Source organism: Pantherophis guttatus, chromosome 1 (genome assembly GCF_059756535.1).
Source record: "Pantherophis guttatus breed Tessera chromosome 1, ASM5975653v1, whole genome shotgun sequence".
NCBI classification, from domain to species: Eukaryota; Metazoa; Chordata; class Lepidosauria; order Squamata; family Colubridae; genus Pantherophis; species Pantherophis guttatus.
Genome location: NC_142063.1, coordinates 136,072,974 through 136,087,997, shown reverse-complemented (window position 1 = coordinate 136,087,997; position 15,024 = coordinate 136,072,974). Strand labels below are relative to the sequence as shown.

The following is a 15,024-nucleotide window of genomic DNA, read 5'->3' as shown; positions in this document are numbered from 1 at the left end:
GAAATAAATTGTGATATTCTCTTGTCATTTGTTATTAAACAAAATTGTTTGTTGACAGATATTGTGTTATTGTTGTTTTGTTTTGCATATAATGAACCTTCTATTTAAGGTTACTTATCACATGTCATGCTATATAAAAACTTTAGAAGAAAATCTGGTTAAAGAGAGTTTTAAATTACATGTGTATTTAAACTGGCAAGATTCTGTGAAGCTTGTTCTCCTTTATATACATAATATGTATAATTGTTAGAAAGGACAATATTTTTCTAGAGTTGCATAATGTTCTTGAATCATTAATGTTCAAAATTGTGGTGTTTCATGCATATTTTAAATGAAAAATTGATTATGTGCCATCCAATAGGTGTCAACTCTTAGAAACTATAGATTTTTTCCATAAAAGTGAGAAAATGTGTATCACTATTTATTTTGTATATTTTTTCTTACATATCAATGGTGACTTATTTGAAGATTTAAAAAAAATCAGTAATAGCAATCAAATTTTATCTCAAAGGCTTTAAATTAAGTTTAAAGGAATTAGATTGTATTTGAAGTTTTAGAATGAAGCTGAAGGGTTGTGACATACAAGCATAGCACTTCTATCATCTCATTAGGAACATAGGAAATTGCTTTCAACCAGTCCAACTATTTGTGATTATTCCTCACTCTTGATGACCTAATCCCTTTGACAGTGTTAAACAGTATATGCAAGACAATAGTTTGCCACTTCATTTCAATCTGAAATGAAGACATTTCAGACCATTATATGTGTGGGTTATATTTAATGTCAGTGCAGACAAACGAAAAGATTTGAAGAAAAAGTCTTTTAATCATAATGATAGATGTGTTTCTCAGTAAGCATTATTTTAAAAGAGCAAAGAGAGAATACAGATTGTAAATAGATGCTTCTTTACCGCTTGAATATATTAAAACTAAACCATAACTCACCCAGTCTTGGAGACTCCTGATATTTACCTAGATCAGCAGGAGACACCCTTCTCAAGATGGAAGCTTGGCTTATTGGATACCAAAAGAGCCACAGACATGATTTGGAATAGTGGTAGTCAAAACTATGTTGAAATAATTACAAATCCAAAAGCATGCTATAAGCCCAGGAAAAGAAAGACTGTCAGTATTCTAATTTAGAAGTGTATAAGGGGGAAGGAAGACAAAATACAATCAGGCTTTCAGGATTTTGTTATCATAGTCTATATACAGTAAATAAAGTATAGTTCCAACAAACTGATGGAATCTGTTCACTGACCTGGCCTAACTTGAAGGATTGACAACAAGAAAGAACTTTCTTCTGCGTGGATCCCAGCATTTGGAAAGCAATGCCTCAAGAGAGCCGTTTGTCTCTTATTCTCTAAGTATTTAGGGAAATGATAACATCACCTCTGTGGCCAAATCTGTAATTGTTAACTATTTTAATAATTGATTTTTAGTTTTAGTTTAGTTGCATTTTTAATGTTTTGTACTATATTTTTAATCATTGTTAAGCCCTCTTGAATGGTAGAATATAAAGAAGAATTGACTGTAAATTCAATTAAAAAAATTTCAATCAAAGCTTTTATAAAAGTATTTAATCAATTAAAACCTAGCACTAGGGTATGTTAACTGAAACAACAAGGTGTTCATTTCAGGATAGTATGATCCAAAATTGTCATTTAATAAGGCTTCTAATTTTTATTTTAATTTGCAAACACAAGACAGAAGTAATTGTTACTATTATAGTCCAGTCTATAAAGATAATCTATTTTGGTCAGCTATTAACTGAAAGTAAATTCATTTTAAATTTGAATGCATTGTAAAACCCAGATGTTATTATTTAGCTAACTCTGATTACTTCTGTTTTGAAATATAAAACCATCTACTAACAAAGACCTTTATAAAGGCTTGTACTTAGATTTTGTTCTAATTTTATGGTAATTAATCAAAAATGTTTATTATTTAATTAAATGTTATATCTATGTCTATCTACCAAAAAGTTAGTATAATAGTTGATACTCAGAAACACAGTAATTCATGCAGAAAACTGTTGCTCTGAATTAATGTGTTATTTTTATTTATTTTAGATGTCCTACAAACTGGTCAGGTACACAGTGTGAAAGGCCAGCTCCTAAGAGCAGCAAATCTGATAATATCAGTACAAGTAAGTTGTGTTTAATTAATCAGCATTTAAACTATTACTTTTCTTGTAGGCAATATATATTTAAAATTGTGAAGCTCATTGTCTTTACAATTTCTGCACTTATGAAGGGGGAGGGGAGAAAAGGAATAAAGGCTTAATGTGCAAGATAATTATTTAATAATAAGAAAAAAAGAATGATAGCTGTAGATTTGGAGAAACAAATGTGGCAGCTTGAATATACTGTAATTGAAAATGAGGATATGAGGATCAGAGAAATTGTGGTTATGTGGAAGAATTAGGATGGGCTAAATCTATATCTAATTACTTGAATTTGACCCTTTTGATAAATATGAGTTAAATTATGATTAAATCATCCTTCTGACTTCAGAGTTCAACAATATGTAATACTTAGAAATAAATGACATATAACACAAACTTGAATAATTTGAATTAGCTCACAGATAACTTTCAGATCAGTAAAGGATGAGTCTGGTGGCCTCAATTAAGCAGTCTTCAAACACAGAAAAAAAGGAGTATGATATGTAGAGTGAGAGAGGTGTGTCCCATTCAAATATTTTCTGATAGTTATTTATTTATTTATTTATTGGTTCGATTTATATGCCGCCCTTTTCCAGAGACTCAGGGCGGCTTACTATGTGTTAAGCAATAGCCTTCATACTTTTGTATATACCTGCTTAGTAGGACTTTGGGGGGCCCCTAAGCGGTGTTCTTTTTTATACAAAGTCAGCTTATGGCCCCCACAAACCAGGTCAAATACGTCTTTTGTATAATTAAATGTATCAAAGCAAAAACATGCATTCAAATGCATGGGAGTGCTCATGTACAGTAGCATTATCTACAGTTTCCTAAACAGATAATCTTTTCCTGGCATAGTGCTGCTTATTAGGAAGATATGTATTTGATGTAAGTAATTGGAAATAGATTTTATGTGAGGGCCCCTGTATCCTCTGAAACACCTTTTTGCCTTTTCATTCCAAGTCCTGCATTGCCTGGTTTATTAACTTTCAAGAGCCAATTAAGAGTTATTTTAGATTATAAATCAAAATACATTCTATGCTTGACAGATGGGATATTTTATTATCTGTTTATGCTGATAAACAGAAACTGTTAAAACTGATATAGTGTCATGAGCACTCTCCTCTAATCGGGACTCTTGTGCTCTGCTATAACAAATTAATGAAATAAAAGATTCATTGACAGATTTATTCACAGGGGTAGGTTGATGAGAAGATTGTCAGATCTAAACACAATGACTTTGATGTATTCAATACTTATTTTATTAAATGGGGTCTTGAGGTGGTGTTTAGAAATAGTAGGCAGGCAAACTGTGGCAACAGTACAATAAATTTAATAGCTGATAGTTGAATCAGTTGATAGTTGAAAGCTGATATGTCATGCAACTCTTCAGATATTCTGCAATATTTAATGTTATTATCTCATCTGTTTCAGTAGTGGATTTCAATTTTGGCCGCTATTGGTTCGCTCGTGGAAGCTGCCACCTTCTGTGCATGCGCAGAAGCTTCTGTGCATGCGCAGAGACATCCAGGCGGGTAGGCGGAGCCTCCCGCCGCTGCTGCTACCAGTTCGCCCGATCCGGGGAGAACTGGTAGCAACCCACCACTGATCTGTTTGTTAAAACATGATATGATCTATACAAATGTATGTTTGATGATGTATTTTTCAAAGTTAGCTTTCCCAGTTTTAGCTTTAAAGCCATCAGAGATGTTTCTATTATTTCTTGTAGGAAGCATTGCAATCATTGTTCCTCTGGTCCTCTTGGTGACTTTGATTACTACTTTGGTAATAGGTTTGCTCCTCTGTAAAAGAAAACGAAGGTAAGTATTTGTCTTCTTATTATAAAGCCTTTGCTAAATTTTTGGCAAAAAACCCTTTATAGATATGGCAAAAAGTTTCCAGAAATTGACACCTGATTTATGGAAATCATTCTCCCTGAAGTGAGATTGTCTCCATCCCTCTTAATTTTCTGTAACTCCCCCAAAATTTGATTCTATCATCAGGACTGGAAATCCCAAAGGAATTGTGAGTTGCTGAACTGGCTCCATTGCTTTTAATATCCATTGCTATCTCCCTGTTTTTTTAATCCCTGCTTTTAAAATTATTTTTTAATAATTTTTTTAGTGTTAACAGTTTTTATATTGCTGTTTTACAGGGTTTTTTTTTATTGTATGCCACCCAGAGTTATGTTTTGTGAGATGGGCAGCAATATAAATATGAAGGATGGGTGGGTCAATGGACAGACAGATGGATATAATACTCAACTGAAAGGAAAATTTATTTTAATAAAGCTGGAAAAAATTATCTTCCCTTTATACAGTAGATCTTTCAGGCAGAGGGAACATAAAGTGCAGCTTGTCTGCAAGAAAAAAATTTACATTGGCAAAAATTATGGACAAAGGTTAAAGAGAGGTTGTTGTTGTTGTTTTTTTAAAGAAAAGTATTTTGTTAAGTTTGAGTTTGATATGGCAGTTAGACATCAAATGAATACATCAAACAGGCAGTTGAAAATAGAATCATCATTATGAAGGGAGTTATGAGATGTTACTCAGAGAGACTTGTGAAACAGAAAAAAAAAGTTCTTAAAAACCAAACTCCAAGGAACTGTCATGGAGAAAGAGAATACTAAGGGACAATATTCTGCCAATGTTATCATTGAATGAGCATTTGTATAAATAGCATGTATAGCATTATACATGCTACAAGTAGCATGTAAATATTTGCATTTTCCCCGGCAATAGCTATTTCAGACATAGCTTGGGAGCTTTTAGGAGAATATTTTAACGTGTTATTTTATACAGCTTTATTTCCTATTTTCCTCTTATATATTGTAGGACAAAAACCATCCGACGACAACCAATAATAAATGGAGGAATCAATGTAGAAATTGGAAACCCATCATACAACATGTATGAAGTGGGGCATAATCACAGTGAGAGGAATCTTTCAGAGTTCACATTAAACCGAGAAAAGGTAAATCAAATATCTGTTACTTTGCTTCCTCAGTCATGCTCCATGGCAGTGAACTACTGAGTTTGAATAACATCCAAAGCTGCCTATATATGAATGGAAGGAATCTTTTGGTAAGGGGAGAATCTACGATCCAGCAGAGGCTTTTACTGATGGAAGGGGCACCAGCAGAATAACAGAATAACAGAGTTGGAAGGGACCTTGGTGGTCTTCTAGTCCAACCCCCTGCTCAAGCAGGAAACCCTATAACATTTCAGAGAAGTGGTTGTCCAATATCTTCTTAAAAACCTCCAATGTTGGAACACCCACAACTTCTGGAGGCAAGCCATTCCACTGATTAATTGTTCTGTCAGGAAATATATCCTGATTTCTAGATGGGTTCTTTCCTTGATTAGTTTCCATCCATTGCTTCTTGTCCTGCCTTCAGTTGCTTTAGAGAATAGGTTGATCCATCCTTCCTTGTGGCAGCCCCTGAGATATTGGAATACCACTATCATGTCACCTCTAGTCCTTCTTTTCATTAAATTAAACATACCAGATTCTTGCAACAGTTCTTTATATGTTTTCACTGACACTCTCTATCCTTCCAGCTGCTCTCACCAAAGTTTACACTGTTCCGGTAGAAATCAGGTAGAGGCATAGGGCTGTCTTTTAAAATGCTTCAAATCATTTTAATTTGCAGAAGCCTCCACTTGATCCAGTGCATTTATGTCTGATCTATGATGATTCAATCACATCAATAAACTAACATTTGGGGAGTTGCACTGTTCAAATAAAGATGTGATGTGTGTAATGGATCTATATTACATATTTTAAAAGTAGAATAAGATATTGCATTTTAAATTATAACTTTGCCTGTGCTGGTTACCCTTCTATAAATGTATTTTTCTGGGACATCCAGTGATTTAAAACATGCAGATTTTAAAAATAGTGATTGAAATACTTGTGTTTTTGCCATTGCAAGTCCAGTTTATTTTAAGAAAGCTTGTTCCTCTGGATTATACTTCCAGTTCTCCACTTACAGAGGCAGAAGAACACCATCCTTAACTGATTCTTCAATGACAGCACATGTATAGTTGCAAGACAGCAAGTAGGCAGAACCATAATATATAAACATAAGAATGGATATGAACTGGTAGGATACAAATAGTAGTACAGTATTATCATTATTTTCCTGGACCAGACTTTATAATCTAATTGGTCCAACATTTAACTTCATAATCCGGGGAATTCCCTGTAGGAAATTCACAAACAATGAGTGAAAGTTATTTTCTTTTGCAGTATCCACTAATAAAAGAGATACTCCACATGAAAAAAATATGTATTTAGCTTACAATGACAACAGACAGTGGTGGATCTATTATCCTTGAAGTTACCGTATTTTTTGCACAATAAGATGCACTCCGCCCACAAATTGGGTGGAAATGTCTGTGTGTCTTATAGAGTGAATATTGCAGTGGCATTTGCCGCCACCACCTGTTACCACTGCTGCCACCTGCCGCTGTTTGCTGCCATCGGGCAATGCTGGAGCCTTCACTTCTGAATAGCTGATTGGTGGTTGGATCGGCCTCCTGAAATACTGACAATCAGCTGTTTTAGGCAGCGGGGATCACCAATCGCCGCCGCTGTTCACCACTGCCAATTGATGGCAAGCGGCGGCAGTGGCGAGCGGTGACGGCAAGTGGCAGCAATCCCTGCCACCTACAACAGCTGATTGGTGGCATTCTGGGAAGCCGATCCAACCACCAATCAGCTGCTCGGCAGTGAAGGCTGCAGCGTTCCCGGCGGCGGCTACAGCTCATCTCAGTTGACAGGTGGTGGGCGCAGTGGAGCAGAGCCCTGATGAGCCACATGCTGGGGCTGTGATAACATGCTGAAGCTGACCAGACTGTTTGCAGTTTGCTGCAAGGACGCTAGCCAGATGAACACTGGATGGATGCTGGGAGGCAGAGGCAGATTTTTTTTTCTTGTTTTCCTCCTCTAAAGCTAATGTGCGTCTTATGGTCTGGTGCGTCTTATAGTGCAAAGAATACGGTATTTAAATTCTTTTAAAATAATCTCAGGTAATATCTATTTTCATGTTTTGTAGTATCAGTATCTTCAATTATGTGCTCTGAAGTAAGAAACAACTACTGCCTATGAAATAGGAAGGGCAGTCCTGATTTGTATTATTATGCATGCAAAAGAATAAAAGGTTTCTTATAAATGTATGTTATTTCATAGTATACCATAATTGCTTGGTTTTCTAAACTAAGTAGGCAATACACTTCCGCATTTTGTTAAACAGAAACAGTGCCAGGTGCAGTGATCCTGTGTTCATTTCTTCTCTGTACTGTATCCATTTCTCTGATGCAGTGATCTGAATGGTACTGCTCCAATTGCCTTTGCATGTGTGGTATAAAGTGTATTTTTCTGCTGTATTTTTTCGCTTATTTTTAAGCACTTATATAATTTTTAAATAATATGTGTATCATTGTGCCATGTTTCTTTTCTACTTTTCTTTCTCTGTCGTTATTTTAAAAGCAATAAAAATACAATATATTTGCACAGACGATATATTTTCAGGTATATATAAGCACTGTCTTGCAACTATATTTATTTTAAAAAATAGTACTTTAGTTTTTAATAAAATAATTCTTACGGGTAAGGAAAATGGTACCATTAGGGTCTGATTATGGGAAACACATGATGTCCCTGAAGTTCTATGGGCCTCCATTTAATAAAGAACTCTAGGAAAGATGACAAGAGACACAATTGCTGGAAATTTCCTCCCTCCCTCCCCTCCTTTTTTTTGTTTTTTTTTGTTTTTTTGTAACCTCAAAGAAACTTTTTTCTAAACTGAGGGGAACAAGCAATCATAACAAAATAACAGAGTTAGAAGGGACCTTCTAGTCAAACCTCTTGATCAATCAGGAGATCCTATACTATTTCAGACAAATGTCCAGTCTCTTTTTAAAAGCCTCCAGTGATGAAGCACCCACAACATCTGTAGGCAAGATGTTCCATGGTTCCATTCATGGCTGGAAAAGAGCAAGACATATACTAGCAATGCGCTATTGCTTAGTGCATTGTAAGCCGCCCTGAGTCTCCGGAGAAGGGCGGCATATAAATCTAAATAAAATAAATAAAATAGCAAAGGGGAACCCTCAAATCCTAGCAGTGGTTCTGCTTCAGGGGGTTGGGGGAGCAGAGAGAAGACTTCCCACTTTTCCAAATAATAATAACCTCTATGAATTCCTGAAATGTTGGCCTTCAGTAATACAAAGCCTATGTTATCCCATTCCAAAACAGTAGCTGAGTAATGGATTAGATATGATGTTATTTTTTAATCAGTCAAGTATGGTCAATATGCTGTTTTCTTCCTTACATCCTTCACAAAATGAAAATTAACTTGATCCCATTATGTTTCCAGTATGAATATCTTCCTGAATGTAATCTAAGTGATCTAAGAAAAAACTTTTTTATTTTATTTGTTTATGTAAGGGAGAAAAAATTACAACGTGTGTTTTCACTCACTATTTGCTCACTTACATTTCAGAATGGGTAGGGGGGGAGATGTATTATTTTAAAATCGGAAAATAAACTTTGAAACATGCTTTATTCAATGCAGGGCAGATACATAGGGGGAGGTCCCACAGTCTTCAAGCTCCCCCACACGGCACCACCCATCTACCTAAACTCTGATCTGAAAGGACCTCTAACAGCAGGGGTGAGAAACAGTCATTTATTTTCCATCTTCATTTTATCACAGTGCTCTTCCAACAGTTGCAAGTGTTTCTATGCTTTCTCACATATATGTCAGAAATATTGACTGCATAATGATTTTTTTTCCCTATTAACTAGGTCTACCACATTTAGGCAGCATATTCTTGATGCCTTTTGAGGAACAAAGTAGATGTGATGTTAATTCTGGGAATATAATTAAGTGTAAATTGTGTATGTTTGTTTTATATAAAATAATAAGGATATAATATCTGGATTGAAAAAAAATTGGGATGGCCTCTAGACTCTAGCTGAAATAGATTTCTGCTATAGTCTAGAGACCATCCCAAATTTTTGCAGCCCAGATATGATACCCCTATTATTTTACATAACACAAACATACTCATCTTACACATTAATTATATTCCTGTAATTAACATCACATCTACTTTGTTCCTCAAAAGGCAACAAGAATATGCCATGGCACACCAGTTTATAGTTTTGTGATATTTTGCTATGCAGTTTTAGTAGTGATTTTCTCCCAAAGTCAAAACATACAAATTATACTATATTGGAAGGGTGTGCTGAATTTAATTTCATATAGCTTTTCATTTTTCATTTCTTAACAGAAAGATTCATCTTTCAGGACAAACAATGTCAAAACTTAGTTCTGAAAAGATATCAGACCTGTGTAAGATGAAAAGAAGAAAAGAGCAGAACTCTTTCTTCTTCAGGTTCTCCATCTCTACCCATTTTCCCATCTGAACAATAATGTTGGCTCCATAGTTGCCACAGAACTCCCAGTTTTGTGATTGATGGATAATTCTCCAGAATACCTCTTTTTGGATTCTAACTTCATCTAATATTAGGGAATTACTGGTTCAATCTTTTCCAAAGGCTTAAGGTGCAAGAACACATATTACATTGGCAGGATTCTCTTCCATTTTAGTTTCAGGGAAAGAAATATGAAAAGTCTTTGGACTTCTTGGATGTTCTCCCAGAGATGACATGATGGCATTCCAAAAGCATTTGAACTTTACATGTTCATAAATATATGCTTAGTTTTGATAGAATTTCATGAGCACAATATGCGCAATTTAAAAAAGATAGATGCACTGAAATCACATTCAAATATGTTTTAAAATAAGGCAATGAAACATTAATTTCTCAGTTTACTCATTTGCATCCATTATCTCTAAATAATATGTTGAAAATCTTTGAACTGTTTTAAATATGAGTGACATTGTTATTAATCATCTTCATTGGCAAAGATGCATGTATTTATATACTTCGTTTTTCATGTGTGTTTCATGATTTCTGTAACTGAAAATAATTCTGCATGTATTCAATTCCGCAAAATGACTCTTCTTCATTAAAAAAAATGCTGGAATTTTTTTACAAAATAAAAATTGGGTGATTGGAATAATGTAAGGAACTTTGTTATGGTTTTATGCTGAGTTTCTCTGACCATGAATTATTGTATTCCATCCAATTTTATATTGCATGAAACCCATTAAGAATGCATCTTAATTCTGTGCATTTTAATAATTCTTTTTTTTTAGTATGGATGCATGGAAAAGTAGGTATGACAGATATTGGTTTTGAAGACTGAAAATGTGGATTCAGTCATGAATTCATGCTATGAATCTTTCCAATATAGCTCTCAATGGGCTTAAAAGCAGGATGACCTTTGTTTATCTCAGTGTTTGAATCATGCTCTCTCTCTCTCTCTTAAGATCACCAGAAAAGTAAACTCATTTTAGCACAATAGAGAATATGAAGCAATTTGTAGCAGTCCTGTAATCTGAAATTCTGGCTAAGTTTATGACTGAAAAAAAGAGCACATCAGCAAAATGTTTTTCAGAAGCCAATTCATTTACTTGGGCAGGCGCAGTTTCAATAGATCTTGACTTTTCTGGTATCAGATATTGTATTCTAAAGCATATAACAGAATTATCTCAACTATGCATCTAGCTAGATCCTTTTGAACAAAGAGATTTACAATAGACCGTGAGACAATAAAATAAGGGCAGACAAATAGCTAAACTGAACCAGACCAAAAGCCATCATGTCCTCCATTTTGTTTCTGGTTGCCAATTTTATCACACAAGAAATCTAAATTAGAACATGAATATAGTTTTTGTTTTCCATCAGCTTGTATTAGGAGCTATATTGCCTCCGTATCTGTAAGGAAGCTGTAGCTCAGAACCAATACTTACCGTACTTATGCTTCATAAAATTATTGTCCATAGAAACGAACATTTAGAACAAAATGCAATGTTTCATAAATTAAATATAAATTCACATCTTTCATGTTCTTCACCATGAAGCCCTTTCTTTCCCCTGAAAATGTATTTGAGAAGGCTGAAGTCATAAGTTTCAAAGGTGCAATAAACAAGGTAAATTACTTCATATTAGGCAGAGGAATGTTGTAGCAGTCACATTAAACTCTTGAATTTACAGTTTCCCTTCTCACTGCAGTATAGTTGCACAGTCTATAAGTTCTATTGATTCCCCAAACAGGAATTTTTAGTGGTACTCAAGCCGAAGGGAGATCTAGACAAGGAGAAAGTTTAATTATTCAAGCTCTTTGCACAATATTGGATTTTACCAACATAATTCAAATAAAAATAGCTTTTCCATCTGCTGTTTGCATCACCACTCGGCCCTTTCATCCACATTGCCCTGGATACTGTTTTTCTGCTATACTTCTAACAATAGCCCTCTTGTAAGGGAAAAACTCCATTTGAACATCCCTTGTAAGTCTAAAGTTTAAACTTTGCACATAATATGTATGGATACAAATATACATAGTAGTCCAAAGATAGCCAGAACATGTCTGTTGATGTTACTTGCTCCTGTCTCTCTATTTTATTTAACAGTAGCTTGGTGATACAACTGCTAATTCCAGATTTAACTAAAAACAGAACTTGGGTCTAAAATAAATCATTATAAGTATCTTGGAAGTTAAATCATCACTGTTTCAGCGTGGTAAAGACTAAACATTGCCCTTTATGTTTTAATAGCTTGTTTCAAGCTTCAATCAACATCTAGATCAGGGAAGGAAAGGGAACCCATCTAGATCCCTCCCCTTTTATTAATTTTTACATAGGTGATGTTTCATTAATATCTCTGCTAGGGAATAGAATAAACTTCTTTAATCGACTTCCAGATGAGAATCCTTTGGGACTTGTCAAGCATAAACAGTCATTCATGGTCCATAAAGGAAGAGCGTGTCTATTGTAAAGCAAAGCAAATAATCAGCTGGGACATTTATGATGTTCCCCTCCTCTGTTCCAGATAAATTTAGGTTCTCCCTTGTTGAATGTCATCATCGATGTACAAAGGGTCTCAGATGAAATATTATAAACAGCCTCTATTCCTTGACTTTAAAATCATCCCTTAGTGTCTTGTGATGTATTTTTATTTATTAATCAAATTTAGATAAATATATGCATGTCATATTCCTTTTCTGATTAGCATTCACCCAGGGGATTTACAGCAGTCTAAATAACAGTTAATATGTTTGTCTGTTTTCAGCCAACAAACTATTCGAATCCAGTATATGCAAAGTTATATATGGATGGTCAGAATTGCCGAAACTCCTTAGCAAGCATGGATGAAAGGAAAGAACTTCTTCCAAAGAAAATAGATATTGGCATAAGGGAGACTGTGGCATAATCCACTGTAATCTTTTGTATACTGTATAAATGTATAAAATATAAGGATTACTTTTCTATGTACCAACAGTATTATAATTGTTTTGGCATCAGCATTACCTCTGGATATTTTTTCAATTTGGTTGGTGGTTATCTGGGTCTTTCTTTTGCTGATGACTTGACTGACCATTTGTATGGTATTTTTATGAAGAAAAAAAACCCTGCACTACCGTACAATTTGCAACAATGCTGCTGATATAACACACACTGAATTTGTTAAAAATTTGAAGAAATCCTTTGTAGTGTGAATATGGGCAATCTATTTTGTATGAATTTTTTCCTTTGGTTTTACTTAATCTACTGAAGACAATATCTGCACTTTTCCATTATATGGTCTGAAGACTGTAGTACAGTGTGTGAATTTGTTTTTGTTTCAGATAGTGGAAGTATGATTGGGTTGTTTACTCTCTTCGTGCTCATTAGAAATTCACTTCAGAACCTTAAAACTATAGAGGAGTTAATTTCACAATCAAACATACCGTAACTTGCTTTTCCAATTAGTTTTAGGTTGCAAAGAAGCTATGAGTACTATAGAAAACATCTAATGGCCTGCATGAGCACAGATTATTCCATTTTGGAGATTCAGTGATTGTCCAAGCTATACTAAACATATATACCATGTAAAAATTCTTCATATTTAGTAAAATCTTAGTGAACTTAGTGATATACCACTTGCAAGTGGCGAGATCTTAACAGATGTGTGAGAAGGCCTTTTCTGCAGTCCTGAACACTTGGATCATAAGAGGGCGTTGTCAAGCCTGCACACAACTTTATGCATTTCTTTAATCAGTCACAGACAAACTTTGTGTATGATGAGTTTTCCTATGTTGTCAGGAGAGCAAAAAGCCATAAGCACACACATGGAGAACCAGATTCTTAGGAGGAGGGAGGAAACTCAACCCTTTCACAGAAACATTACAGCAAACAAGTCTTCATTCTTTTGTATCAATCAACACATTTATTTAAAAGCAAGTGTGGATAAATTTTAAAACTTCTTCAACAAACCTCAAGCTCACATTCTCAATTATGGAGAGTGTAAAAATGTAATCAGTTTCCAGCACTTTCTCTGGTATTAGCTTATTTTATGTTGTTATGAAGAATAAAAAGAGAAAAAAAATGAATACAATATTTGCCTTTTTTTAATTGTGGCAGGAAGATGTCATGCAATTTGTTTAGGATGTTAAAAGATAACCACCCATGGAATCTTTTCTAAACACTTTAAGGCACAAAATATTTCTCACACTGGTATTCAGAGAACTAGAGGGCTTTTCATTCCTCGGCTACATGTTGCTGATTTTAGCTGTCATGATCTATTAATCTAACAGATTAAATACGTTTGTGGTGGCTCTATTCCCTTTGTACAAACATTGCAAAAGTAACAGCTGTTTTATAAGAGAATTTTTGTTGTATTCTGTGCATGCATACTACCTATTTCTAAATTTTGCCATGTTGAGGCCTTTATTAAAAAAAACTTGATTCAAGTAAATACAAGTGCAGTTTTGCTTGAACAATATTATGCATATTTTGCAAAACTTCAGTTTTTCAGTTTAAAACTGTTTGATTCTTAATTTCATTTTACTTGGTTAAAAGAGTCATGCCGCCTATATTTTTAGATGTTATATATCTATTAAAAACATTGGCTTCCTTTAATTAAATGATACATTTCATTATTGGACTGAACACTTTAAATACACAAAGATATTACATAAGCAACATAAACTAGAAACAAATAAAAATGAAATGAAGAGCATTATTCCAAAATCACATTACAGTGGGATGTTGGTTTACTGGATCTTCTTGCTATGGACTTTGAGCGAAACAGATGCAATTCCTGTTGTATATTCATTATTTCACATCAAATGATGGAAACGATGAAAATGATATAGTTTGCCTGATGATACTGTAGGGCATAGGTATCAAACTTGATCGTGTATCGCGACATTTTTTGCCTTTACGGAGCCAGCGTGGGCGTGGCCTATGTGTGATGCTTCCTGCCCACGGGCTGCCAGTTTGACAGGTTGTAGGGGGATGGGGAACTCTCTGGCCACAAGTGGTCTATTAAACAGAAATTTTGATGTTCCCTAAAAGCACTTTGTGTTTGTGGGGGATTAATTTTTAATACATTTGCTTGGCTTTGTTATAGAATTCTTGATGGAAAATAAATATGTGGCCCAGAAAGAAAAAGAGGATTACATCTGCATACATGTAACATAACAGCCAATATTCAAAAGCTGATCCTGTTAGGTCCCTTTATGAAAAACAGATATAAGTTTTATCTTTATTGATTCTCAGCCCTTTCTCTTCTGCTTTATCTCTCTTTGCCAAAATGCAGGCTTCTTCCTTTTTATTCTTACCTGGAAAATATTATTAATTTTAAAGAAAGCTGAGTTAATATTTATGGATTTGGATGCTCCTATTTAACGATGCTGCAAGTCACTTGGACCTATCCTTTCCATTTGCTATACCTAG

At 34.6% G+C, this 15,024-nt stretch overlaps 1 protein-coding gene across 3 annotated transcripts in view; it reads left to right on the top strand.

The window, feature by feature from the left end:
* The window catches only part of LRP1B (LDL receptor related protein 1B), a 986,195-nt gene extending 973,618 nt beyond the window's left edge, over nt 1-12,577 (top strand). For all 3 annotated transcript variants that reach the window (XM_034424500.3, XM_034424507.3, XM_034424493.3), the window contains 5 exons: nt 2,073-2,149; nt 3,894-3,984; nt 4,999-5,137; nt 8,745-8,843; nt 12,377-12,577. In XM_034424500.3, coding sequence (XP_034280391.2) covers nt 2,073-2,149; nt 3,894-3,984; nt 4,999-5,137; nt 8,745-8,843; nt 12,377-12,517 — 547 coding nt within the window. In that variant the 3' untranslated portion in view covers nt 12,518-12,577. The remainder of the gene's footprint in view (nt 1-2,072; nt 2,150-3,893; nt 3,985-4,998; nt 5,138-8,744; nt 8,844-12,376) is intronic.
* Nucleotides 12,578-15,024: the final 2,447 nt, after the last annotated feature.